The 25,263-nt window shown below is 40.1% G+C and overlaps 1 protein-coding gene and 1 non-coding gene across 2 annotated transcripts; both read left to right on the top strand.

Annotated features, from left to right (window-relative positions):
• Nucleotides 1–1,422: 1,422 nt before the first annotated feature.
• LOC113503108 (protein lingerer-like) lies at nucleotides 1,423–24,871 on the top strand. The gene is made up of 26 exons (XM_026884925.1): nucleotides 1,423–1,590; nucleotides 4,765–4,839; nucleotides 7,832–7,954; nucleotides 8,412–8,520; nucleotides 8,687–8,821; nucleotides 9,115–9,236; nucleotides 9,805–9,885; nucleotides 11,006–11,095; nucleotides 12,391–12,475; nucleotides 12,559–12,650; nucleotides 12,988–13,107; nucleotides 13,566–13,883; nucleotides 13,976–14,057; nucleotides 14,642–14,775; nucleotides 15,254–15,337; nucleotides 15,758–15,865; nucleotides 16,605–16,718; nucleotides 17,050–17,137; nucleotides 17,353–17,477; nucleotides 17,803–17,904; nucleotides 18,351–18,437; nucleotides 18,861–19,064; nucleotides 20,649–20,765; nucleotides 22,296–22,331; nucleotides 23,515–23,615; nucleotides 24,225–24,871. Exons 1-25 carry the CDS (start codon nucleotides 1,468–1,470, stop codon nucleotides 23,602–23,604), a joined length of 2,844 nt encoding a protein of 947 aa, XP_026740726.1. The 5' UTR covers nucleotides 1,423–1,467; the 3' UTR covers nucleotides 23,605–23,615; nucleotides 24,225–24,871.
• Nucleotides 22,899–22,982, top strand: Trnal-cag. Its single transcript has one exon. It is a non-coding gene; the product is annotated as a tRNA-Leu (tRNA).
• Nucleotides 24,872–25,263: the final 392 nt, after the last annotated feature.

The raw sequence follows: 25,263 nt of genomic DNA, 5'->3' as shown, positions 1-25,263 counted from the left end.
TTTTTTTCAAACATTCTCTAAAAAATAATAAACGTAGCTGTTATTCCTCTCTATTTCTTACGTCTATATTATTAGAAAAAATATTCTCAATGACCAATATAAGTAACTTAATACCCTTCTAAAACTAATCTCCAAAGTTTACAAACTAAAATGTCTATGAGACATCGTGCTCCCGAGTCTCGGAATCCCACGCTAGACATCTCATGTCTAGTGTGTTGAATATATTTACGATGCGTTAACGTAAACACTTACGACTTTCATGTAGTTTCTTTTATATTAACTCTTCATGTACTTTGAGTTTTATTAAATTTACGCTATTATTGAATGGTTTCGTGTTTTCTGATCGCTTTTTTGTTAGTTAGGTAAAGTAGGATTTCTATTATATTGTCTCAAAGAATATTTTTAAGCCAAAGATAAACCTGCTTTAAAGTTAACTTTATAAGTCCTGTAAGCCTATGCATTTCCACATACATGGTAAATGCATTTTGCATTCCTTACATAGCCTGTAAAAGACCAGATAAAAAACTTGATAAAACGGCCTTGCTCAATTCTTCTCAAGCCCATTATGCCCACTATCTAATATTTAAAATCAGGACTTCCAATGAATATTGGAAATACTCGAATATTCATTTCAAGTTCTGATTAGTAGGTACTCAAAACACAACAGGCCCTTATAAAATAATGCTGAAAAATATAACTGTACGCAAAAGTACTTGTGTGTATAATTCTTTACACGTGGTGGCGCCCTACATTTTTTAATCGCCATCGAAAAGACGAATTTATCTATAACGGTACTTGGTTACTTGGCTCTCGAAGTCTCGACGTTACTTCAAGGGTATCTTACAATCAATATGAGAGTTTTATTTCTTAATTTTTCCTTATTTCATGTTGAATGGTCTCAGTCGGTTGGTAATCGTACTGGGATGTTTACCGGCTGGTGTATTGTTTCGTCTAAGGGTTTTGGATTTTATCTTATAAGTATCGTACCGGTCACTGATATCTGGTTCTGGCCAGTAGCCTAGTCATTAGCCTCATTTAAGTGTTGTGATTGGTTGTTATTGTTTGTGTGAGGTAATCACAGTTGTAAACACCGAATAATTGAATAGATAATAGATAATTTCAATTGAATAGATGAAAAAAATGGGTAGTTAATGTGATCCATGAAAGGTTGTTTTGAGAGGTGTCTTTTTGTATGTGACTTGAAATGACTTGAATGTTTGTGAAATCCTGGGACACAATTATTAGATTCCTTAATTAGTTGTTTTAAGAGTTGACGAAATAACCGATGTCCAGCAATTTGTGACGACTATACATATTTTTTTAAGTAAAGCTTCGTTTATAATTTTCTAAATGTAGTGAGCTTATTTTAGATAGTACCATATTATTTATGTTTTACTCATCTTATATTTGATATTGTTTCAGCTGCTTGTAAATAGAGGCTGTAAATATAACGTATATAGATTAAAGATGAGTTTGGGTGCGCGCGCCACCAAAGGTGGTGCAAAAGGGGGCGCCAAGGATGGCAAACACGCACAAGACACCCGGAAGACCACAGACAAAGTCCAGAGCAAGGAGAAGGTGAAACCACAGGTGAAGGTCATTTACCATGCCATTTAGTTACCTTTTTATATATTTAAGTATTCGTTTATGAAAAAAAATATCATTAAAAAGTTCGCTAATACTAAAATCAAATAATTTTGTTAAAAAGATAAAGTGATGTTACTTGTTTTAATGATACTTCTTTTTCTATGTGTGAGGATATCAGAGAGGTCTACTAGTTTATGATTCAAGCTGTTAGAATTTTTAATACTCAATGCTTTCTTCTTTACAATGTTTAAAGTATTAAATAATCCTCTGTGTAATAATCTCTTTCCTATTCCATGACTTGTTCATAATATTGGTTACAATCATGGACCCCGCCAGCAACTACGAAAATGGGAGGGATAGGAAAAATACCCTTTACTCAATAATGTCTAGCTTTTAGCTGCTATGATATAAACTATCACTTTTTAATTTAAGTCGGAAGTTAATACAGATTAAAATATACTTTTTGAATGCAAAACTTTTCAGGGCTCCTCTGATATGATCAAACAAGCGTGTGTTGTAGTAATTCAATAACGACACTTATCTAAGTGATGCTCTTCCGTAAATATTTTCTATTTGTCCCTATATTATATTTAGCACTAAAAAATATAGTGTGCTACTTAAGGGCCATTTTTATCTCGGCGTCATACTGAAATAAGGATGTATAACGTATTGTTTTTAAGTGTTTTTCAAAACTTAATCTCCCAAGTTGATTATAATTACGTGTCCAAATAAAAATATTTGTAAAATAAGTATCATAAAGGAAGATAGATTTAAAAAGATAAACAATTTTAATCAGTATATTTAACGTTATTCACGAATTATGTATGTTATGCGATTATGGTGACGGTCAATGAACTGGCTTATGAGTATGCTTTCGTAATATTAAATAAATTATAATTAGTATTATACTGAGATAATATTACGAAAAACTTGAATGAGAAATCATACCCTAACTTGTCTAGGTAGTCTGAATAGATTCAGCATTCCAAGTCTGTCTTCTATTTTTTAAACGAATAAAATCGGTTGGGAAGTCGCGGTTTTTTGTCGTTATAATTTAGTTAACAATGCAGCATCATTTCAATTCTGGCAATTATATCAACAGCAACAAGAGTCTTAGGTTCGGGCCCAATCTTCAAATCGATCAAAAATCCAGTCTTTTTTTAACAAAAATGATGTAAGTTTTATCTTAATATCTTGAATACATAGAATAGTTCCTTCGCATGCATAACAAAAACTTGCACTTACATAAATATTTACCCAAGTCTCTTCATTTTTGTATTTTAATCGCAACATTGCTAATACTGAGATAAACTATCATAGATATCAACGGTAATAATAACAGGGCGACCTTGACGCGTGACCTCTTATGTGTCATTGACATTGTGAATTGTGACGTTTGAATTTGGCACTACGCGTTTTGTGAAGAAATTTGGTTACTTTAACTGGCAATTTTTGTACTTGGTATTTTTTGTTGTTGGCTGTGTTTTAAGGAAAGGTTTACGGCGTTATTGATTTTTTAGTGTAACATAGAGATTTTATTTTAGAATTAACGTTTTTATTTAAGTGTAAATTATCCTGATAAAGATAAAGAAGTTTTTTTGTCGTGCAACCTTTTCAGATGCATCTCAACATAAGAAAAGGCTTGCAGACAGAGAATTATATAAAATATGATATTATTTTTAAATGGTTGTTAGAATACAACCTAGGGTTTGTTAAAACACGTTGTATTCTACATTTTCGACATAAGTATTTAGTCAGCACGAGTCTAAAAGGCGGTTGATGTAACCTTTGCACAAGGTCATCAATAAAATCTCTTGATACTCACTACCTGCGCTATCCTGTTTGCTCAAGGCTTTTAATTATGGCGTAACATATATCCTTGTTATGCATTGTGTGTAGTTCCACATATTGCCAATAAAGTGCTATTGTTGTAAGGCTTGGGCTCCACCTCCCTCTGGAGAACAGCTCTGGTTTTTAAAAGCCTAGACTCTAGGACATGCTCCCATATGTCATATGTTCATTGCCATAAAAATATTGAAAAAAAAAACTAGCTGTTGCCCGCTAGATATAGGGCGCACTAGGCTCTTTTATTGCTTATTTTATTTTTGTAGCTCTAACATGTCCAGTTTCTTACACTTTAAATTTGCCAGTCCAATTCAAATTTTATTTCTTTATTTCATGTTATTAGTGGCTTTGCCTTTAAGTAATTATCACTTACAGAAACCTCACTACTAAAGGTAAACATAGGGCAACTTAAATACTCATGACACGAGGTTTAAAGAAAAATGAGAAAAGTATACTGTTAGTACACATGAATTTAGTTACCATCTGATAAACATATAATATAAGATTAATATACGAACTAATAAACGAAACAAGTATTAATCAGAGTAAGAACCTTGATAATCATTGAAATGTAAACATAAAACATTGTTCTTGTTTACAACGCTTTCCTTGTTTGCTTGTGTATTTGTTTTGCTAATATTATCGGGACGTGATACCGGCAGCCGGTCTCGGTGGAACTAGGGGTGTTGTTAGGGTTGTCACACACTTTTAGGCAATAAAAGATATCGTGTTGGTAAATGATTTCTATTTGGGTAATATGAAGTCTTTTGCTGTAAAAAAAAATAAGACTCAGTCCATGAGATAAATTTGCAATTTTTCTTCAAATGTCTGAGTTATAAAATGTCAACCCTGTATTCGTAGATATAATAGATTTGTTAAATAGTAAATCCTTTTAAAATTACTTTATTACCTACTCAACTGATTCACCTCATAAATGATACATAGTTAAAATGATACGATGCCTTGAGAAGTTCAGGATATATATTTATAAGTAGTGCCAACCCTAAACCGCAACAGGATGTCTGGGCGACTAGTGTTTACGTCTATGTTGACCACGTGCGGAAAACTATGTAGGTGTTGCTGTTAACATTAAAGGGATTAGTCAATATAATATTTGTAACACTTTTCTGACTTAAAAAGTTATAGGTATATGTATTTTTTTCAAACAAATTGAAAAAATCTCTCTTTTGAACTCGATTAAAAAGTGAAATGTAAAAGATATAGCTTGATATGTCGTGTTTTGGTGATAGCATATCGTGTGTAATAAATTTAATGTACAGGTATGATGTTATTATTATACATATGACGTAATATTTGTTTTGATATCCGCAGGCAACAACAGAACAGCTCCGAATGGCACACATGATCGATCGTAAAAGCGAAGACGCGTCTGACGTTCGAAGAATGGTGAGTACACACTACACATTCATAGGGCTAAAGCACATTCGAACTTTTATAGGTATTTAGTGTATTTACGATATTAGGCAAAACTTGCAGTCCATACGAAAACAAAAATAAATGAGGCCCGTCCACGATGTACCGTACATTGCCACAATATATGTGCATCGTTAACGCATTAGTGTAAGATACACTGTGTGTATACGGCCTTAGTTCCATTGCGATAGTAGTTGAAGTACTATTTTGGCGAGTTATTTGGGTATGGAGGTAGATAGGTAAGATGCTCTATGTAAAGGAATTAACGCACCGATATTCAGAGCTTAGATATTAAAAAAGCAAGGCTGAGTATTCACTCAGCGTTAATAGTGAATAATTCTGCAGTATATTTGGGTTTATAAAGAAATAGGTTTAATGGAGGCAAAGCATCTCAAACATTTAGAATTCAATTATATTAATAATATTTTGCAAGTTATTTTATATTTAAAAAGTTTCGCAATAAACATTTCCCTTTAGAATGTTGTGAAACGTGCCGACTGCGACCAAGTTTTACTTTTTTAAGTTTTCCTTTAGAAAATTTGCCTGGAATAGCACAAAAACGTGTTATAAAACGTACTATTTCTTCAAGTCGTCAGTCATATTTCTTAATAAAAAAACGATATTGATTACACAAACAGTAAAACTTATGTAATGACTATTTATACAAGTGATTTTACAAATCATTATTATAACAACTGTATTGTTCTAAATGTAGTCATCGTGTTTGACGGGTACCGCGTGTACATTATTTGTGTAATAACCACATTCAGAAAAATCGTTTTATTTTTTTTAAATTTTCCAAGATAATTGGCTATTTACATGGGCAAAGGAAGTGTCTCAGATATTAACACGTATTAAAATAGTAGTACACTGATCAATACTTACTTACTATTTTTAACTACGAAATAATGTAAATTATAAAGTTCAATGAAGGTATATCGCAGACTTTCTCACGCAGTTATAGATTTGACATGCGTTTTCCAGCATCCGTGGGAAAGTCTAGCTAACGGGCCTGTTCACTGGCTACAGTTTACTGTTTATAAGTATATAGATCATCTTGCGAAAGATGTAATCATGTTGATCTGCGATTAGATGCAATTTAAATGGGTTAATTTGAATAATATTACTTAACTCACCCTATTCAGTAGATTGGATTTTACACGGCGAATTGGCAGTACTTTCTTGACAAAGGAATTTACTTTAAAAATGTTAAATCGTTCCACAAACCATATAGTATGTCAAAACTGATGAGAAAGATGATGACTGAGATGCTATTATGTAAAGATTGACATGGATAATAACTGGGTTGGATGCACTGTTTTCCCCATGAATTGGTACCGTAAAGATATATTCACTTAGCTGAGTACATGTCTTTCTGTGTAAAACTTGAATTTTCTTCAACCTATATTTTGTTCCTCTTTCGCCTTGGCAACAATACTAATGCCATAATTTACATTCGAAGGCCATTTGTCTACGAGATATACGCTACAGATACCAGTAGATAGTGATCTTGCCTATTGAGACGCAGCGATGTGTTAGGAGGTTAAACGGAAAATTGCAAGCACTCGAATATATTGCCCACATCCTGTCGCCGACCCGTCTCACATTATGGCCGTCAGCTGTTGGGTGCAAACTGCACGCCGTTATGTATATTGTGACTTTGTGACACAGATAGAAGTAGAATATTTAAACAATAACCGTCGTAAGGAAGCTATCTGTTAATTAAAAAATAGGAAACAAGTATGCGAGAAATTAAGACCCCAACTTTCAACGAATAAGCTGAGAATTAGGTACTTTAAACCTAAAGTTAGCTACTCTGGTTTAGTTGTATTTTGGCCAAGACAACGGGCTGTATAACGACTGACATGAAACATATTGAATGTTTAAATTACCAACAATAAAAACGTATTTTTTTTTTAAAAAAAAAGCTCAAATCTAGTGCTGCTTACTCTACTCAGCAATCAATTCCCTGTCGTTGAGTCATATGATGATAAGCTTAAGCATAGTCTGTCTAAAGTTTGGCGGTTAATTTGATAAGCATGTTAGGCCATTGGCTTTGGTTTGATAAAACAGTAGGTAGACTTATCTTAATACATTGAATAAATAATTGCTTATTCCTCCGTCTAAAGAACTAAATATCAATTTAAATTGAATCAAACCAGATGTGCTGTAAAAAATATTTTTCTTTAAATTTTAGCCCACTTGGGAACAACCGTCTGTCTATTTATTTATCCTTAAAACCAATAATTTCTACAGTTGATCTGGGCTGTCCTAGTCTGCTGCGGACTCTAAGTAGTTTCAGGGTGCCAATTCTGACCGCGATCCCATTCCCATTATAAATATTCAGTTGAATATAAAAATATGGTTTAAATATTAAATATGGTGTTGGTAAGCAAGTCAATAAAACTTACATGATGTTCTCGATACGTTACGGTCGTACATAATACACAGCGCATTCATGCAACAAGAACAACACATTTGAAACCAGTCATTTGTTTACGAATTGTAGTATGGTTTTTTTGCCCACCTTTATTTTTCAATTAACTTGCCTAAATACTTGGAAGGTTTAGTACAGTATCTATTTTTATTTTTAAAAAGTAATTGCAAAGCTTTTGTCGTTGTTGTAACAAAATATACCTACCATTAAAAAATGCACTGAATTGTTTAACATTTTGACCAGTTTCTGTAGCGGGGGAAGAGCACTGACTGACCGTTCTATATTCTATGAGCTGTCTGATGGGCCAGAGACCTTTTTAGCGCAAGTTTCATCCGTATGAGATCATCAGATCATCCGTGTAATTCAGAAATATGTGTGATTTTTTGGTCTGAAAAAAAAACCTATTTTCAAAGGTTCATTTCACTTAGACCTTGAGGAATAAACCTTAGTGCCAGTTTTATTTAAGCCTTTAAGTTAAAAAGAACGTTGTCTTATTCCGATACGTAATGTGGTGATGTTCGTGGGCAGGTGCTGGAGCTCATGGAGATGACGTGTCGCACGGAGGAGGAGGTGTGCTCGGCGTTGCACGACTCCGACAACGACATGGTGGCGGCCTGCAACCTGCTGCTCGAGGAGAGCCAGCGGATACAGGTGGGCTCAGGAGTCTAGACCTGCGGATCAACTGCACTTTGAATGCAGTTAACACTACTGCAATAGAACTCTTTTTCTTGGAACATTCCTATTTCTATATAACTTGAAAAATCAAATAAACTGCTGCTCCTGATATGCTCATAAAGTCAAAATGCAGAATAAATCTTTTTCTTGGAACATTCCTCTTTCTTGTAATATGTATTACTACTACAATCCAAACATGCAATTTGATTGAAGTTTATGTGTAGTCAGTGTACAATCGGACTACATGGTTGGATTGTAGTAATAATAGATATTACAGGAAAGAGGAATGTTCCAAGAAAAGATTTAGGCTGCATTTTGAACATATCAGGAGCAGCAAGTTTATTTGATTCTTCTAGAAAAATACTTCCTAAAAGAAAGAAGTAGACTGTAATTGGAATTAAAAATCTCTCTATTATGAACTTATTTTTTTCAGGGCGAGTGGCAAACTAGTGAGAAAAAGAAAAAGAAGCCACCCGCTACTGCAGGCAATGGCGAAATAGAACCGCCACGGGACCCGCGCAGTCGCTCCGGTCCTAGGCCACGTAAGTTATCTTATGTTTATGTAATAGTATTATCGGTTCACTTGGAAAGTATAAGTTATTATTTAAAGTTATACAAGTCCATTTGACGGTGCATGCAAGATATAAGAAGATCGTTGTCGGTGTAGTATTGTGGTATTGTTATTGTATGAGTGTTTGTGTTGAGCAGGGCGCGGGTCGGGCGAGCGCGGGGAGCGCGGCGAGCGCGGCGAGGGCGGCTGGCGGGGGCGCGGCGCGGCGCGGGGGCGCGGGGGCGCGCGCGGGGGGCGCGGGGGCGCGGCCCGCCGGGCGCGCCCCGCCCGCCTTGGCGCCGCCGGCTGGCCCGACCACCAGGGAGGTCAGTGTCTACCACTACCTAGCATGCTCTCATTCCTTACCCATCTTTGCCTACGGAGGTTAGACCTCCAGAATGTTCCAGAAAGCTAAAATTCGCATCAACTCCTAAGAACAGAGATTTTCGTTCATGTTTAAATTATAATTTTTAAATTTTACTCTTTCGGATATGATAATCATAAAGTCAAATGATAATAAAGTCCATCTCAATATCGGATAATTTTCAACACATCCCTAAGTACTTATCCATAAATAATTATTTTAAATGTGATGTCACAATAACTAACTTATCTACTCTCCCAGGTGGAGGCAACATCGCCGACTCGTTCCCCACCACAGAAGACTGGGACAACGAGGAGTGGTCCGGATCTCTCTCAGACACCAAGGTGAATATCACATCTACTTAACAAATACATAGTAACTAATGCAAACATGCAAGTTTTGCAAATTGTGATATAATGCTATTTTGTGCATGTAACTTGTATGTCTATGAAACAACCCCTTCAGTATAAGTGTTATAAAAAACACCCAACTATACAAAAGGGGTATAATCTCAAATATTAAGATAAAAATTGGTTATTCTCCTTGTATGGTTGTAAACTTGGTCATTGATTTGGTGTCTCATACGTTAGGATTATTTATAATAATTTATAACTATCTGAAATTAATTGCACAAGCAATCGAATGCTATAATCCAGCTAAACCCACTGTGCGTGACGGGTCGCGGGTTTGATCCCCGCGTATGGGAAGTAGTTGTGTTAGCCCCGAAAACTTTTACTTCTTCGTCTTTGTGCATTTGACTTGAATATTTCTCATACCCCGCTAGAAAAAAAAAAGAAAAAAGAGTCCTTAAAGAGTAAAAAGAAAACAGTTTTTTTACCCAATAGAGTCTTAGTATAAGTTAGTATAATAGTAATAATAGTGTTGGTTCAGTGTTGTCACATAATTATAAAGGCTGACGTGTTGCAGGTGTTCACGCCCAGCGTCAACGCGCAGGCCTCGCCCGACGGCGACGCCGCGCCCGCCGGCGCCACCGTGAGTACACACACTGCTTATTTACTACTAATACAATATTCATATTATCTCAAAAAAAAAACTGTTTATTCCGCCAGATTCAATACAACAAATATTGAATATCTATTTTTTTCTTTTATCTCGTAAACAAAAAATGAAAAGGATACGTGAATTACTATCTCGTATAACGTCACTTGCCAGTACGCTATTAGCAAGTGATGTTTATAGACCCACTACCAAACTTAAGTGCTTGTTGTCTAACTTCCTTATTTTACAAACATCAAATAAAACACCATCCTAAGAACTATCCTGATATTTACTTGACAACGCCAGTTATCTATATTATTAAAGGTCGTTAGCAGAACGCGTGGTATGCTACCTTATCGAATGAACTTAGCCCTATTTGTATATCAAGATACAACACGCAGATTATTTCCGTAACGTAAATATTGTTTACATACCTAAATCTATGATCATGTTCTGTGGATATTTATATATAGACAAGTAAGTACTGCTTTAAGAAAAAATTTACTCCATTTTGAGAAGTCTTTGGACGTTAGAGAAATCTCGGTTACCGGTTGCAGTAAAATCACGTTAATCGCTTACAAGTTAATTGAGAGACAATATTCTGGTCTTTTGTACCACAGATCATATAAATTTGTAATGTGCCACAGATAACAAATAATCACCTACATTACACATTTGTTTAGGTATTCAATAAGGTTCAAGAAGGTCATAATACATTTTTGTATAAAAACATTTAATAAATAAATAAATGTGTTGTACATTTTCGTGATATATTTCATTCAGTAATGTTCACTGTTTAGACTAAATTTTTAGCCCTACATCAAGATTGTTTAGGTTTTTTTAAACAATAGAAGGGTAGATTATTTATCAAATATTTTTATTCTTCTGTCATGCTTACTATCAGACTACGGAACCAACAGTAAGTATTCATACTAGGATGATAACCAAATATTTGATATACCCTATTTTAATTATTTTTAAGTCTATTCATCAAGTTCCACTGACTTTATTAAAAGTGTAGTGTAATATATTTCGGCTTCGCAACCTCGGTATGTCCGTGCTGAGCCGACAGTGCAGTAGTACGTAGCCCGCAGTACATACAGCGTGTCCGCAGGAGTGGGAGGGCGCGGAGGCCAACGGGCCGCTGGAGGCGCACATCCCGAGCTACACCTACCACAACAGCGCGCATCTGCCGCACAGAGACGTGAGTGCTACTGCTCCACTCTTACATAGCTCTAGCTAATACTGCAAGAGCATACTAAAAGAGCTTACTTGCAATGAAACATTTTGATGTATTTGAAACAGTGTATAAGGTTACTGATTGTTATGAAAGATTAAAGTATGTAAGGGTAGTTGTTGTATGCCTTTTTAGGATTACATTTTGGTGTCATGTTGTTAAAGTGTTAAATAAACAAGCCACTTCTGAATTGACTGTCTTGGTTAGATGTTAATTTTTCGCTTAATAACGATCTTAGTTTGGGGAATCAAGAATTTCATCAACATAAAAAGCAGGTAACACTAGTATCGGAAGAGTCTGTTTTTCAGTGTTAGGCCTCATTTACGGAGATGCGGGGCGTTGGGCGTTGCGTTGAGCGGCGCGGCCCGCACTGAATTCAAATATATGGCGTTGTATACGTGCGTTTACGGAGAAGCAATTTTAGACGCGTTTGTTTGAAATGGAGTGTTTTTTGCGGCCCGCGGCGGGCACGCGTCCCACGCGCCGGCGCACGCAGCGGCAATTCTCGATGAGGCTATGTCCGAGACCGAATCTTCTGACAGTCTTGTTTAGAAGTGTTGCAGAAATAACGAGTTTCAATTTATCGTTACTCATGCTCCCATCTCGCGCCAACATAAAACTAGTCGATTTAAGTCGATTTGATCGAGGCGAGCATGCGCCGCCGCTGCGTCCGACGCGCCGCGAGACCCCACGCGTCTCCGCGAATGAGGCCGAAGTGTCCGCAAGCTATGCGCTGAGCAGCGATGTAACTGTGTGGTCGGCAGGGCGGCGGCGCGGAGCCGGGCGGCGGCGCGGCGCTGGCGGCGGCCGGGCCCGAGCGCGCCGAGCCCGCCGCCGCGCCGCCCGACCCCGCCGCCGGGGCCTACCGCCGCGCGCTGCACCAGGTGCGCCAGCCCACTCTCCTTGCATTCCATATCGTGCTGGATTCAGTCATAATCACTTTTACATGTGGACGGACACTTTGTCAGCCACTGGAGAGCACACCAGCGAAACTCTCAAAATTAAGCGCAGATCCAAGCCGCTGTGGCCGAAATCGGCCAGGATCAATCTAACCTCTAATCACTTCTACTTGCAATGACTTGCTATTATACACTCACTTTTTATGTTTGTTTTTTCGTCTTTCACATAAAAACCACTGAATGAATTAGACACTTGATACACACAGACACAGTTTATAATCACAATTAACACAAGATAGTTTTTCTTTACCTCCTACACAACAATATTTCACGCTGAAAATAATAACACATTTTCTCTTGCAGCCAATGGGAATGTCTGGCAGTTTGACAGCCGCACAGTCGCAGTATCTGTCGCAACTCACGCAACAATCGCAGAGGCACGACAATAGTGAGTAATAATACTATGATTTGTAAATTGCCAAGTAACTATATTACCTTAGACATGAGAATAAGATGTATATTGTGTTGCAGGTGTATACACATCGAACTACGGCGTGTACAGCTCATCAGACATCACCAGCCAAAGGAAACCGCAGCGAGCGCGAGTGCCGCCACCTTCAAAGGTATGTTCTTACGGACAATCGTCGCGTGTCTACGTGCGTGGACACACGTGTGTGTGGCCAAACAGTAGACAAGACACGTAGACGGACACCCGCTGTGCTTGTGTGGCTGGGGCTTGTGAAAGCTGTACCTCAGCCCGTGGACAAGTTACATTTCTCAGCCTGCTGACTCTTACTCGAATGGCTCCTGTAGTCTGTAACAATGGTTAACTTCAACTCTTTCAATCACTTTCAAAGACCCTTATTTCAGTAGTAAAGCAACGTTTAACTAGTTTTACTTAAGTAAAACAGCAGCTAGCCAGATTTGAGTGAGGCAGTGTAGATACGCTCGTGTGGGCAGATCCCGTCGTCGGCGGTGGAGATGCCGGGCGGCGCGGAGGGCGCGGCCATGTTCCTGGACGTGCAGTTCGGCGCGCTCGAGCCCGACCATCTGCAGGACGCGCCGCACGCGCCCAAGCCCGTGAGTCATCCTACTGTATATGCACTCGGCAGTCCACTTCACTGGGACTCGGACCATCATATTGCCATTTCATTGAATAGACGGTACTCTTACACTATTCAATAAAAATAATGACTAAAAAAACAGCATACAAGCAAAGACATCTAAAAAAAAACAACAAAACAATAAAAATCATAACAGAAATAACGACTTACAAAATTACAAAATTAACCTCTCAGCAATCAGCTCTTTCACATAAATATTCAGACAAAAAATAATATCTTTTCACTCGCAAACAGGTCACACTGAGGTATTGAGTCCAGGAATTGGTTAAGTAAGTTAAGAATTCGGGTTACGGGGATTTTGCTCTACTAACCGTTCTACATGATGGTATTACAAAAAACTGATGCTTTCTATTGCAACAGTAATTATTTGGTGCGAAAATAAACCTGCAATGTGATAACGTAGCATTGTGTTAGCAGGCAGCAGCAGCGCCCACGCCTACAGAAGCAGTGCCACACGAGCAGCCAGCCGAACCGGCGTCGTACCCCGCGCACGCGCAGCATCCGCAGCAGCAACACGTGCAGCAGCAGCAACACGCGCAGCAGCAGCACGCGCAACAGCAACACGTGCAACAGCAACATGCGCAGCAGCAGCACGCGCAACAACAGCACGCGCAACAACAGCACGCGCAGCAACAGCACGCGCAGCAAGTCGCGCAGCAGCATCAGCAGCAACACCAGCAGCACACCACCACACACTCCACGCATCCCACTCACACAGCCCCTGCTGCGCTCGTGAGTATACTGTTGCAAGCTATTTGCTACAAAAACTAAGTATTTAGTAAGCACGAATACCAATACTAATTCAATGTTTTTTTGTATCACAGTTAAACGAGAGCTTATCAGTAGTGGAATCAACTCCAGTCAGTCAACCTACAACTACGGAACCTGCAGTCACAAACACAACGTGTAAGTAATGCATGATGTTATAAATGTTAGGTAATGAAAGAGCTACGATCGCTTTCGTGTTACCCTCTTAAATCTCCGTACTTGTTCGTGTCGAATCGTCAATATTCGTCGCGTCCGTCGTTTGTGTAGTGTGAATGAAAGTGAAACAGTGAATGGTCGCATGCGCCTTGTCAAAGGCGTGCCTTTTTGTAAGGCTAGAGGAATTTTTCTGGACTCATGCAGGTCTCTCGGGGGAGGGAATGGGTAGTGTCAGATGCTTAGTGACCGGTAAACGCCGCCTGACGTTATCTGCTTTTTGGAGCCGGTACAAGAGAACGCTTTAGCTAGGGTGGGGGAGCGCGCTCGTGCGTATGGGTGCGACCGGGCCGGCCTCCCCGCGCGCGCCCCCGTGTGGACACAGCGCGGCCCGCGCCCGGCCCGCGCCGCCTAGCGCCGAGCGGGCGAGGCGCGAGGCGAGGCAGTTGCGCGGCATGCGGCTGACGTATACCCGCTTTTGTGACCTAGTCTCTGCTTGCTTATGAACCTACTCCGCACCATTTCGTATGCATTTCCAGGCTTGTACATAACGGTGTACTCTGTTACAGCGGCGCTAGAGGCACAGCTGTCGGCGTCCATCAAGCAGCTGTCGGTGTCCGCGGGCGAGGCGGCGGCCGCGCCCGCGCCGCACGCGCTGCCCGCGCAGCCCGCGCACCACGCCGCCGCGCACCCGCGCCCCAAGGTGAGCTGTAGCCTAGCACTGTCCTGTAAGCTGCGAGTTGCGAGGTAGCAACAAGCAGGGCGAGGCGGCGCCCGCGCCCGCGCATTGTTAAATGCTCACCAATGTCACAAAACATCTACAACAACACCTAACCCGTCTAAATCCCCTTAGTGCACGGCACCAGCTTACCTACCGCCAGCTCTAAGTGGCCTATTGAGTAGCCGCGCTCAGCACTCGTTGCTCGCGAGCTGCAACTGCGCGACGTTTGCGTGCCGACGGGAAGTGCTAGATCGCCACACTGACGTCGCGGCATTATTTCGCTCGATGACATCTAGTCGGTGTCTCGCCGTCCGCGCGGTTGAATTACGCGAGTTCCTGCGTGTTGTTCGGTAGCAGCAAACGTGCAGGCACCTTACTTGTTAGATTTTCAATCAAATAATATGATTTCGGAATTAAATCTAATAAAACATGAGATTAAAACCTGTGTTATTGATTTCAGACTGTCGGACAACAGAACGTTTACGCACACCACGCAGTGTCGCATCACCCGCCCGTATACGGAGCTAACGTGTATGCGCCACAGGTAAGATATCAATATCTTAATCATGTGATGTTGTATTTTTAGCTCGTATTGGACTTTATAAGCTTTTTCTTCTCAAAAAAATGTTCTCAATTTGTTCCTACCTTTTTATTTAGTTAACGTAGCACTTCGAAGTGGACAAACAGTTTCTGTTTATTCTTTTTATTTGAAGTTGGTTGTATGTTTTTGATGTTAAAACAAAATAATGATCGTATGGTTGACCACTTGGTGTCAAAGTTTAAACTGCCCGTAACGTCTCGTGTGTGCCGGTGTATCATTTCTAGAATGTGATAATGATTTTGTAATAAACACATGAATTCGAAAATTCATTGGTGCTGAATCGGTGGTGGTGCATGGAACCCCGGTAGGGATCCACGAAACTCCACAGCAATCAGCTAAACCAATGTACGTTTTGTATTGCAGGTGAACTCTACGAACGCGTCGCTGACGGGCGCGTCGGGCATGACGGCCACGGCCTACCCCTCCAGCGTCACGCTCACACAGTACCAGCCCATGATCAACTCCTACCAGGTAATTTGGTAACACTACAATCACTTTGGAATCTAGTCCATCCAAAGGTTGTCCGTAAAAGATCTCTTGTAGCAATAAGACCGCCCATTGTGGCACCATATTCATTTGTATAAAATCCTGTACTTATGTGGTGTGCAATAAAAAAAATATTCTATCTATCTAAGACACACCGCCATGCCACTATTGTGAATGTCACAGTAATCTGAACAGTGTAGTCACATCATTCTGTACTGGGTAGTGAGAAACAGCTTTAAATCTTTTTCTTCAATATTCTACAATTTGCCCGCGGTGTTTGCGCAATACCGTCGCTATTAGGTCTTATCTGAGTTTACGCAATTTTTTTTTGTTCGATAATGTTATTTGTCAATAAAAAAATAAAAGTTAACTATACAATCTCTGTAAAATTAATTGTAAATCGATCATTAGTCTGACAACAAGTAACACCGTGCTACACAGACAAATAGGTTGCTGAGGTCAGTAAGGTTGTAGCCCCGTATTAAATTATTACTATTACTTGCTACTGACGCGTGTTCTTCCATATCGCCTAATTAGTTACCGCCTACCGGCCCAACCAGAATCCGGGTCTTTAGCTAAACTAGTGACTTCATATTAACAGTATGATATCTAGTAAATCCGTAATCAATAGATACCGATCCAATATAATAGCTCCGAAGACGTCTATTAAGACGATAACAGGTCTAATATGATGAGTATTGTAATAACCGTGTTCCCCCCGCAGCAGACGTCGTCGTCCGGCGGCGTGTACGGCGGCAGCGCCCTGTACACGGCCGCGCCCTACACGGCCTACCAGCCCACCGCGCAGCCCAAGGGCCCGCCCAAGGACACGCCGCAGGTATACACACACACACGCACACTGCTACAACACTCACACAGACACTAATCTACACACGCACACGTCATATACGCAATATCTACATTGGCATTATGACGAGCTTGCCACTGCTTGATGCTTGCTACGTGTTCAATCAAGGTGTTTCGCAATGTCACAAATGCCTCTGCCATGATGTTTCACAAAATACACACATAGAACTACTTAAACAAATTACATAACTTCCATAGTTCGTGGATTCATAGATTTCAAAATACTGCTTTAACAAATTTATCTCATAAAAACGTCATGTTTATGTGAGACTGCATTATAATGCTAGTATTTTTCTTTCCAGTACGACAGTTCAGTAGCGTCAAGTAATAGCTTAACGAACACGACAACACAAACGCAAACCTCCACAGCCAAAGTAGCGACCACGACAGGTTTGTTTTAATTGGATTTTCATACTCACATTACAGTTGATTTTAAATAATTTATTTCAAAATATGGTTTTTACTTTATTCTGTATTCAAAATATGAAGCGAATTTGTTCAATCATGATGAGTCTCATCTCACCTATATCATCGATATCAACGGCGAAATCAACATAAAGTAGCCATCGGAGAGAAATGATTGATCCGGAGTGGTTGTTGTGCAGTGGTAGCGGGCCACGGGTCGGGCTACGCGGGCGGCGCGCTCTACGGCGCGGGCGCTACGCCGGCCTACGCGCCCTACGACGACCAGATCATGCGATCCACGCTGCCCCATCATATGGTAACAAGTGTAAGTATATTATTTTGATAGATCCGAGTTAGTTGTTCAAAATAGTCGTTTATGTATCATATTCCGCTCTTATAATGTCGATCAATTGGGTAGGGTTAACAGTGAACGTTGAACCGTTTTGAAGTATATCTCAAGGCTTATTCGAGACAGCCAGTATGAAGTCGGTCTAACGTGTCATGTTCCCTTGTCACCGTCGAGTGAAATGTAGTGACTTATAAAAACTTCTTAAAAATTGTCAGTCGTAAATATGACGCCGGTGTCGTACGTACAGAAGTTGTCGGACAATAGTTTGGTAGTGTATAAGGCTGAGTGGTTGTCCCCGCAGCAGGGCGGCTACTACGAGGTGGGCTACGGCGGGCGCGACGCCACGTTCGGGCTCAGCGCCGGCGAGCGCTTCGGCAGGACCGACGCCGCCTCGCCGCAACAGGTAACACTACTACATACTGCTTTCAACATTCAACGTATAGTTACTGGCACGGATCTTGAGCGCGAGGCGGAAGAGGGGGGTCGCTTTGCGCATCCTAAAATAAAACGCCAATCAATTATGCGTACTCGTCGTCTGACGGTGCATGCAACTGCAGCAAAGAACGAATTTCAACCAATCACGAGTGAGGGCTATGACGCGATGCGCTGCTCACTTCATACCGCAAAAGAGAACCAAAAAATCACTTCCGCGCAGGTGAAGGTCAGCGCTCAAGATCCATGTCGATAACTATATATGTATACCGCGAGAGTAAGTCAAATTCGCTCTGGTGTAAAAACTAATATTACCGCATTGTAGGTTGTTTTTGCCGCTGACGGATACGTCGCTGACGCCACCGACGCGATACACAATTTTGCATGAAACATGTTAACAACTTGTGTTTATCGCAGGTGCCGGCGGCAGCGCTCCCTCCGGGCTACGCGTACTTCGCGTACCAACCCCCGCCCACCACCTACCAGTACGGTGTCTATCCTACGGTGAGTACATATATAATGCAATTTAAATGGTGCGTGGAATAGAGGGCTATTCCGCTTAGTAACTTTTGACTGCACGGATAGCCGAGTGGTTGAGATCACCACGCCAAACCTATTGTGCGCGTCGTGTCGCGGATTCGATTTTCACGTAGTACAAACATTTGTGTGATGCACAAATGCTTGTTCTTAGTCTCTCTGAAATCCTTTGTGACAAGTTTAATTTAAACAAGTGGGAGCTTTGAAAAAAATAAAATAAAATAAGACTGACAATATTGTGAAAACAATATGTTGCAAATGTTATTTGTTTGCACGGATACAAATAACGATGTCGCGATTTTTACATACGCCATCTGTCAAGTTGTATGGCTATGCTTGGGTCGACATCGCCTCGAGCGGGCCGTGCATAGCGTGTGCGTGTGTCCGCAGTACGGCGGCGGCTCGGGCGTGGGCGCGGTGGGCGGCGTGGCGGCGGCCGGCAAGGTGTCGTCCTACTCGGGCGCGGCCTACGAGCCCGAGTACAAGGCGGCCGGGCCCTACTCGCACGCCGCGCAGCCGCCCAAGCAGCCGCCCGCGCAGGACCTCAACAACGCCATCTACGCCAAGGGCCACGTCGCGCTCAACAAGGTCAACGTGAGTACCCGCCACGCGTCCCCGCCCCTACAGCACTCCCGGCAAGTCGCTATGCTGGCACGTTGTACCACGCCCTACGCAATGACAGTGGATGCCAAGAAAGTCGTCGATGACCCTAGGTCAAAGTGAGTACACCAGTTAGAACCCCAACAAGACAAAAGCCCGACTACAATGCCTATAGGCGCCTCGGCGGAGGACTTCATCAAGGCCCGCGACCCGCTCATCAAGTTCAATGTGAGTAGCACAACACACTCAGCATGTCCTACTGTGTGCGCTTCTACACGCCAGCCGCGTCCCGCCCCAGGCCTTAGCGCGAACACCACCAACAGACAATAATACTCTTGTCATTATCACGAACTTCCACTGGTTTCCGTTAAATGACATGGTGATTGTTGTTATTGAACTTGAAATCACTATAAACGGGCTACTGAAAACGATAAGCGTTTGTAATATGTAAGTTAATGGAATAACATAATTTTGCTCTTTGCGAAAAATAAGTCCGTTTTAGGACACTTATTTAAAGAAAAGAAAGAAAACAGTTTTGGCAGATTATTTCAAATTAATGGTGACGTGGTCATTTCACAGTAGGTATGCGAAGTATCGGCCCCTTTTAATGTAATTATGACATCACTGGTCAAATTGTTTCAAGAGTGTTCGTGCTAAGGCCCCATTGATTGCTCGTAAAATCTTAGTAAGACGCTGACACTGGTGACAAATGCGTGAGAATTGTCTTTTGAACATGCCTTTTCAATCGAATGAAGACGACAACGGCATCTATCTATTGATTTACTAGATATTTTAATTACCAACGTACTTGCAAATTGCTTTGACAGTTTTGTGATACTCTTTGAAAACAGTTCCCCATGTAAGTGGAACTTCCTAGAACTAAACACACTTAGTAAATCAATAAATAAATGTCGTTGACGCTGAAGGATATCTACTTTCCCTCAGAGCACGTACTTTTGATTTGTTTTTATTTTTTACTTTGTTAGTAAATAAATACAACGTAGCGCCTGGCATTATGTTAAGCTGCGGAAACCGCTGCTTCACACTCCGAAGTATATTATTTGGTCTCGCGATTTCGTCCGCGTGGTTGGTCATTCGATCGAGTCGAATTTAGAAATTTTTGGTTGTTATGTTACGCGACCCGCCGACTGACGTACGTCGCCCGTTTCCTAAGGCCCAGGGCAAGGCAAGGCACAGCATTAATAATGCAACCAAAAGTCAGCCTGATGAATCAGCTAGCTAGTGTAACGACTAACACAGCTGGTAACAAATTGTTATCAGTAAGTTACGAACAACGGCGGTCCAGTTTGTGTTAGAGAAATTAGAGTTCGAAATTGCGGTCAGTATGTATGAAGGAACATAAAGCAGCACATTATGTAGATCAGCTGAAATTAGTTTTGGGGTGTGCGATCACTATGCAGTAAAATAGCATTGTTTAAAGCGCACCGTTATCCAGTCGATAAAAAAAAACGATAGGTCGCCTATAAAATAGAATAGAGAGAAAGAAGGCTCTACGCGCTGTCTGTTGCGCGTAGTGACCTGGGCCGCCTTGAGTGTAACGTGGGCGTACGTCCGCAGAGCTACGAGAAGGCGTCGTTCCACAGCGGCACGCCGCCCCCGTTCGGCGGCGCCTCGCACCTGTACATCCCCGCGCCGCCGCACCACCACCACCACCACGCGCCGCAGCAGCACCAGGTGCCCGCCGCGTGCCAGGCGCCTCCCCACTGGAACTGGGCTGGTGGCGGCGGCGCGGCGCCTGTCACGGCACGAGGACACTCACTCCCCACCACTACTCACACTCACCCTCTTCACGTGGCGCGTACTCGGCCCACCGATTACAACTAATTATTAAAACTTATGACCGGGTCACTCGTAATTCAATTTCATCTGAATCGATTCCTGAGGGAGTCATTTCAGACATGAAGTCACACACGTGAAGAATATCATACCAATCAAGCATTTAATATTGAAAAAAAAAATAGATAAAGCTCTTTGGTAATAAAATCCTGAGCAAGATAAATTAAAAGCTCAGTAAAAACACCGAAACAACTTATCACCATACTCACATACAGACAAACACATCACAAAATAACCAAAAATCAAAACACGTACTAAAACTAGCGTTATCCAAGAAGCATTATACAAATTGTCATGAAATAAATAACAAATGCATAGATTGCGTTGCGAATTGCCAAGACACGGCGTAGCATGACGAAAACACGAGAATTAGACGGTTTAGTCTTAGAGCATATAGACTGAAGATGGAGATATACTTCTCTGGTACAAAACCTTCGTTACTTAGCCGGCGCGAATGATTTGACTTTGATTTACTCTGGGTGAATAACAAGCGTACGCGTCCACACGGTTATGTTTGATTAAAAAATTCAAAAGTGAAAATACACTTCCAATAAATGGATCGACTCACCCGATGACCTAAAACTGACATCGGCTTGGTATGGATGCGGTTCGGAGGGGGTGTTTTGGTGCAACTTGAGAGAGGCCTACGTCCAGCAGTCACGACAGATTGGTTGAATATTTTCACTTTTTTTTTGCTCGATTCGTAGGTCAACAGCTATCTCGAATTTGAAGATTAACTTACTTAGTGTAAATCAAACGTTTTATTTCGATAGTATTAACGTACCTGAGCGTAGATTTAGGAAAAATAGTGTCTTATATCTAGTGCCAAAATCTACAGGTTAAATTATTGGTCTATCCCAAATTACTTATTTTAATTTTCCTTTAATCCGTTGAAACTTAGTCGTGGTCGTAGTTACTGATTTTTTTAAACAATATTCTTTACAATTATTTTCTTTAAGACGTTTTTGTTTATAAATTTTGCTGTTATTTAAGTCTGAACTATAGCTCACTTGCATCCAAGCACATTTTTTTATTAGAATAGTAGAATGTAATGTAGATAGTTTTAAAACTGTTATTTCAAAATGGTTGATTGTGTTTCAGATTGATTAAATTTAAGCTATGTGTATGACTTGACATTTTTCCCCTTTGCAAACAGACTTACAATCATTAACTTATCAAATTATCTACATAATAATGAATAAATAAGTTGTACTTTCGAAATATTTAAACGAATAATTTATAAAATTACAATGTGTTATCCCCAGTCTAAATGCTCTAATGATTAAACAAACATTTTTGTTTATGCATGCGTCCTTATAAGTTAGTTATGTTTTTATTATATTTCTTAGAGTTTGCTTTCGTTTGTAGATGGATGTACGGGTGAACAGTAGTCATATTAGGCGGGTAAGTTAATATATACATACATATTTATTAATGCACTATACGTATTCCTTGCACCTGTCGTTGTGTTAACCTTTTGAATGTGCTTAACCACCCTTAATAAATAAATGTTAATAATGCTACTCCCACTGATATTCCGATGTGCTATTAGTTATATAAAGCTGATTTCGAAAGGTTGATGGTACTGCTTTATATTTAATCATATGTAAACTCTTATTATGTAAATTACTACTACCCGCCTTTATTTTGCATGTACTTATTACACGAATGTTTTTTGTTTTGTCTATTTTTGTATATTTATGTAGCTTAAGATATGCTTGGTATGTGTACGTGGTTCTCGTGTGCGATATAATATATTATCCATGTTTACAAAATCTGTGCAAAGCTATTCTAAATGTTTTTCATGTTTATATCAACAGCAATATTACAAATCATTTCATTAATAGTATATTTTATCAAACATTTTATATAAGCTCGTGTATAGAATGTATCGCTTCTTTCAATCAACAGACTGTTACTATTTTTAAGGCAGCTAATGACATGATAGGTTATTTCGACAGGTCTAAATATGTCAGGATGGCCGAGCGGTCTAAGGCGCTGCGTTCAGGTCGCAGTCCACTTCTGTGGGCGTGGGTTCGAATCCCACTTCTGACAAAATATTTTTTGAGTTTTTAAATGCTCTTTTTTTACAAGAATTATTTATTTTCAATTCTATGTTATTTTGTGTTTTAAATTAATTAATTTAATAATTAAATTACACATTGACTTGTCTCAACATATATATAATTAAGAATTTAAAGTAAACTTATTGAAACTATATTTTTTAAATTAAATAGTTTAGTTATTATTTACTGTTATATTCTACATTTCGTCTTATAAACACAGCAGTTGGGATACTGTTCAGTTGCAGACCTTTTCATCACCTAGTATCAGAAACACTCAGAACCATCAGTCAAATATTATATAAGTGATAATCATAAATGTGGTTGGTTTCCCAAAGGACTATCAACTAATAAACAGTGCCATAATAGTAATATAAACACTCTTTTCAAAATTATTTTCTTTTACCAATTTGATCCTTCTTACTAACGCGATAGACTTGTAAGTTGCTGTTGGTATCTTATTAAACCTTATCTAATAGAGGTATAGTGAGTATAATAATGGACAATTGTGTGGTGTGTAGCAGGAGAGCGGTGCGGGCGGCGGACGAGCGGCCGCCAGCAAGCCCGCGGCGAGCAAGCCGAGCTACTCGCAGTCCTACTGGGCGCCTAACTAGCCGATATACAGGTACACACTTGACTAAATACAATAATATAACAAATATAATCGTTGTGCTGTGGCCAGATTTGTATGCACGAATTTGCAGTTCGATCGAAACTCAGGCAGTAATGTGGATTCAGACACCTCTGACAAACAATGATGCATAAACATCGTGAGCAAACCTGGTACTTGGAAAATTAATGAAAAATAATGACATATGTCCCCGTGCAAGCCTTTAAAAAGGTCCGAGTCTCTTCACATGAAGTGATCCCGTGACTGTAAAGAGGTGACATATTATTACGTCAAAAATAAAAATTCACCTGCGTATAATCAACCTAACTAATGTAACTTGCATAAAACTGCAGATGATGTACTGATGCCATTGATATGCATTGGTTGTCTGTGTTTATCTGTATGTCATGCAGTCTGTAGACTGCGATCGGACGTAGTTTCAACTCGTGTCTCTGCACAAATTAGCACTAGTGCTCAGTTTCAGATTACAAATACTGTCTCAATTCGAATGAAACCAAACTCCTTTGCCAGGAGTAAGGGCCTACTTAGTGCGTACATTAGCTATGAGTTTGTTTATATGTGATCGTGCAACAGTCCTTACAGTAATGCATGTGTTGGTCGCAGGCGGGGCCGAGCCGTGCGGGCGCGGGCGAACTCGCCGCAGCTTCGCCAGTAGCGCTCCACAGATGCAACACATTCAGTTCTACTCGTAACCTGTACCTATCTAATGTAACTCATTGTAAAATATTACTAAAGGAAATTGACTCAAAACAAACTATGTTAATAATTATTTTATAAATTCATAGTGTAAAGGGCATCGCCGCCGTCACCTAGTTTTTTTTTTCAATTTTTTTGACACTACAATCGTCGTCGGTAGCGAGATGTCGGTTAGTTTTTAATGATGCAATATAATTATGTATTTTATTTGTTGTATAAGCGTCGTGACGACGTCGATGCAGTCTCATTCGTTAAGTCCGATAACATAGGTTTCAATTGTTTTAAAAAAATTACCTCTAGTGCTATGTATATCTAATAAAGTATGTATATGTATGTAAGCATTTGGTACGCTATGCGCGCCGAAGTTTTTTATTTAGTTGACATACTTTTTGTAATTAACACTTATTATTAAAAATGATTAAAGAGATGTCATAGGACGATAATCGTAATTGTAACGAGTATAATAGTCGAGCTCTTTTATATGTGGAAGAATGCAGTTGTGATGATCTCGCGGGCATTTGAGAGTATGACGGATTACACATATTGGAACTTGATGTGCGACTTTTATTTTATTATTTTTATAACAACAATCAGTTACTGTAACTGCAATCGACATTTTTTTTTACCGCGGGGAAACTGTATTGCTTCTTTGTGCGTAATCCTACGTAAAAGTAGATTATGCCAGGGGCTATCCATGGTTGAGTGTTTACCTTGGAACCTGATGCTATGTCTGGAGATTACCCAAGCATTAATCTGGTTTAGCAGCTACTCTACTTTATCCCAACGGTAAATAAAATGTCACAGTCAAGTCACGTTCATACATTTTGATTAATATCAGCCCGCATGTTTAGTCGCTACTCCTTAAAACCCCGCTTTCGCTTAATTAACCCATCACATTCTTCGTACATGCTCGTCTCCTTTATACTTCGAATGATTTGAATTTCAT

The sequence above is a fragment of the Trichoplusia ni genome, chromosome 18, assembly GCF_003590095.1.
Source record: "Trichoplusia ni isolate ovarian cell line Hi5 chromosome 18, tn1, whole genome shotgun sequence".
Classification (NCBI taxonomy): domain Eukaryota; kingdom Metazoa; phylum Arthropoda; class Insecta; order Lepidoptera; family Noctuidae; genus Trichoplusia; species Trichoplusia ni.
Note: the sequence above shows the minus strand (reverse complement) of the source record. Positions and strands in the feature narration are given on the sequence as shown.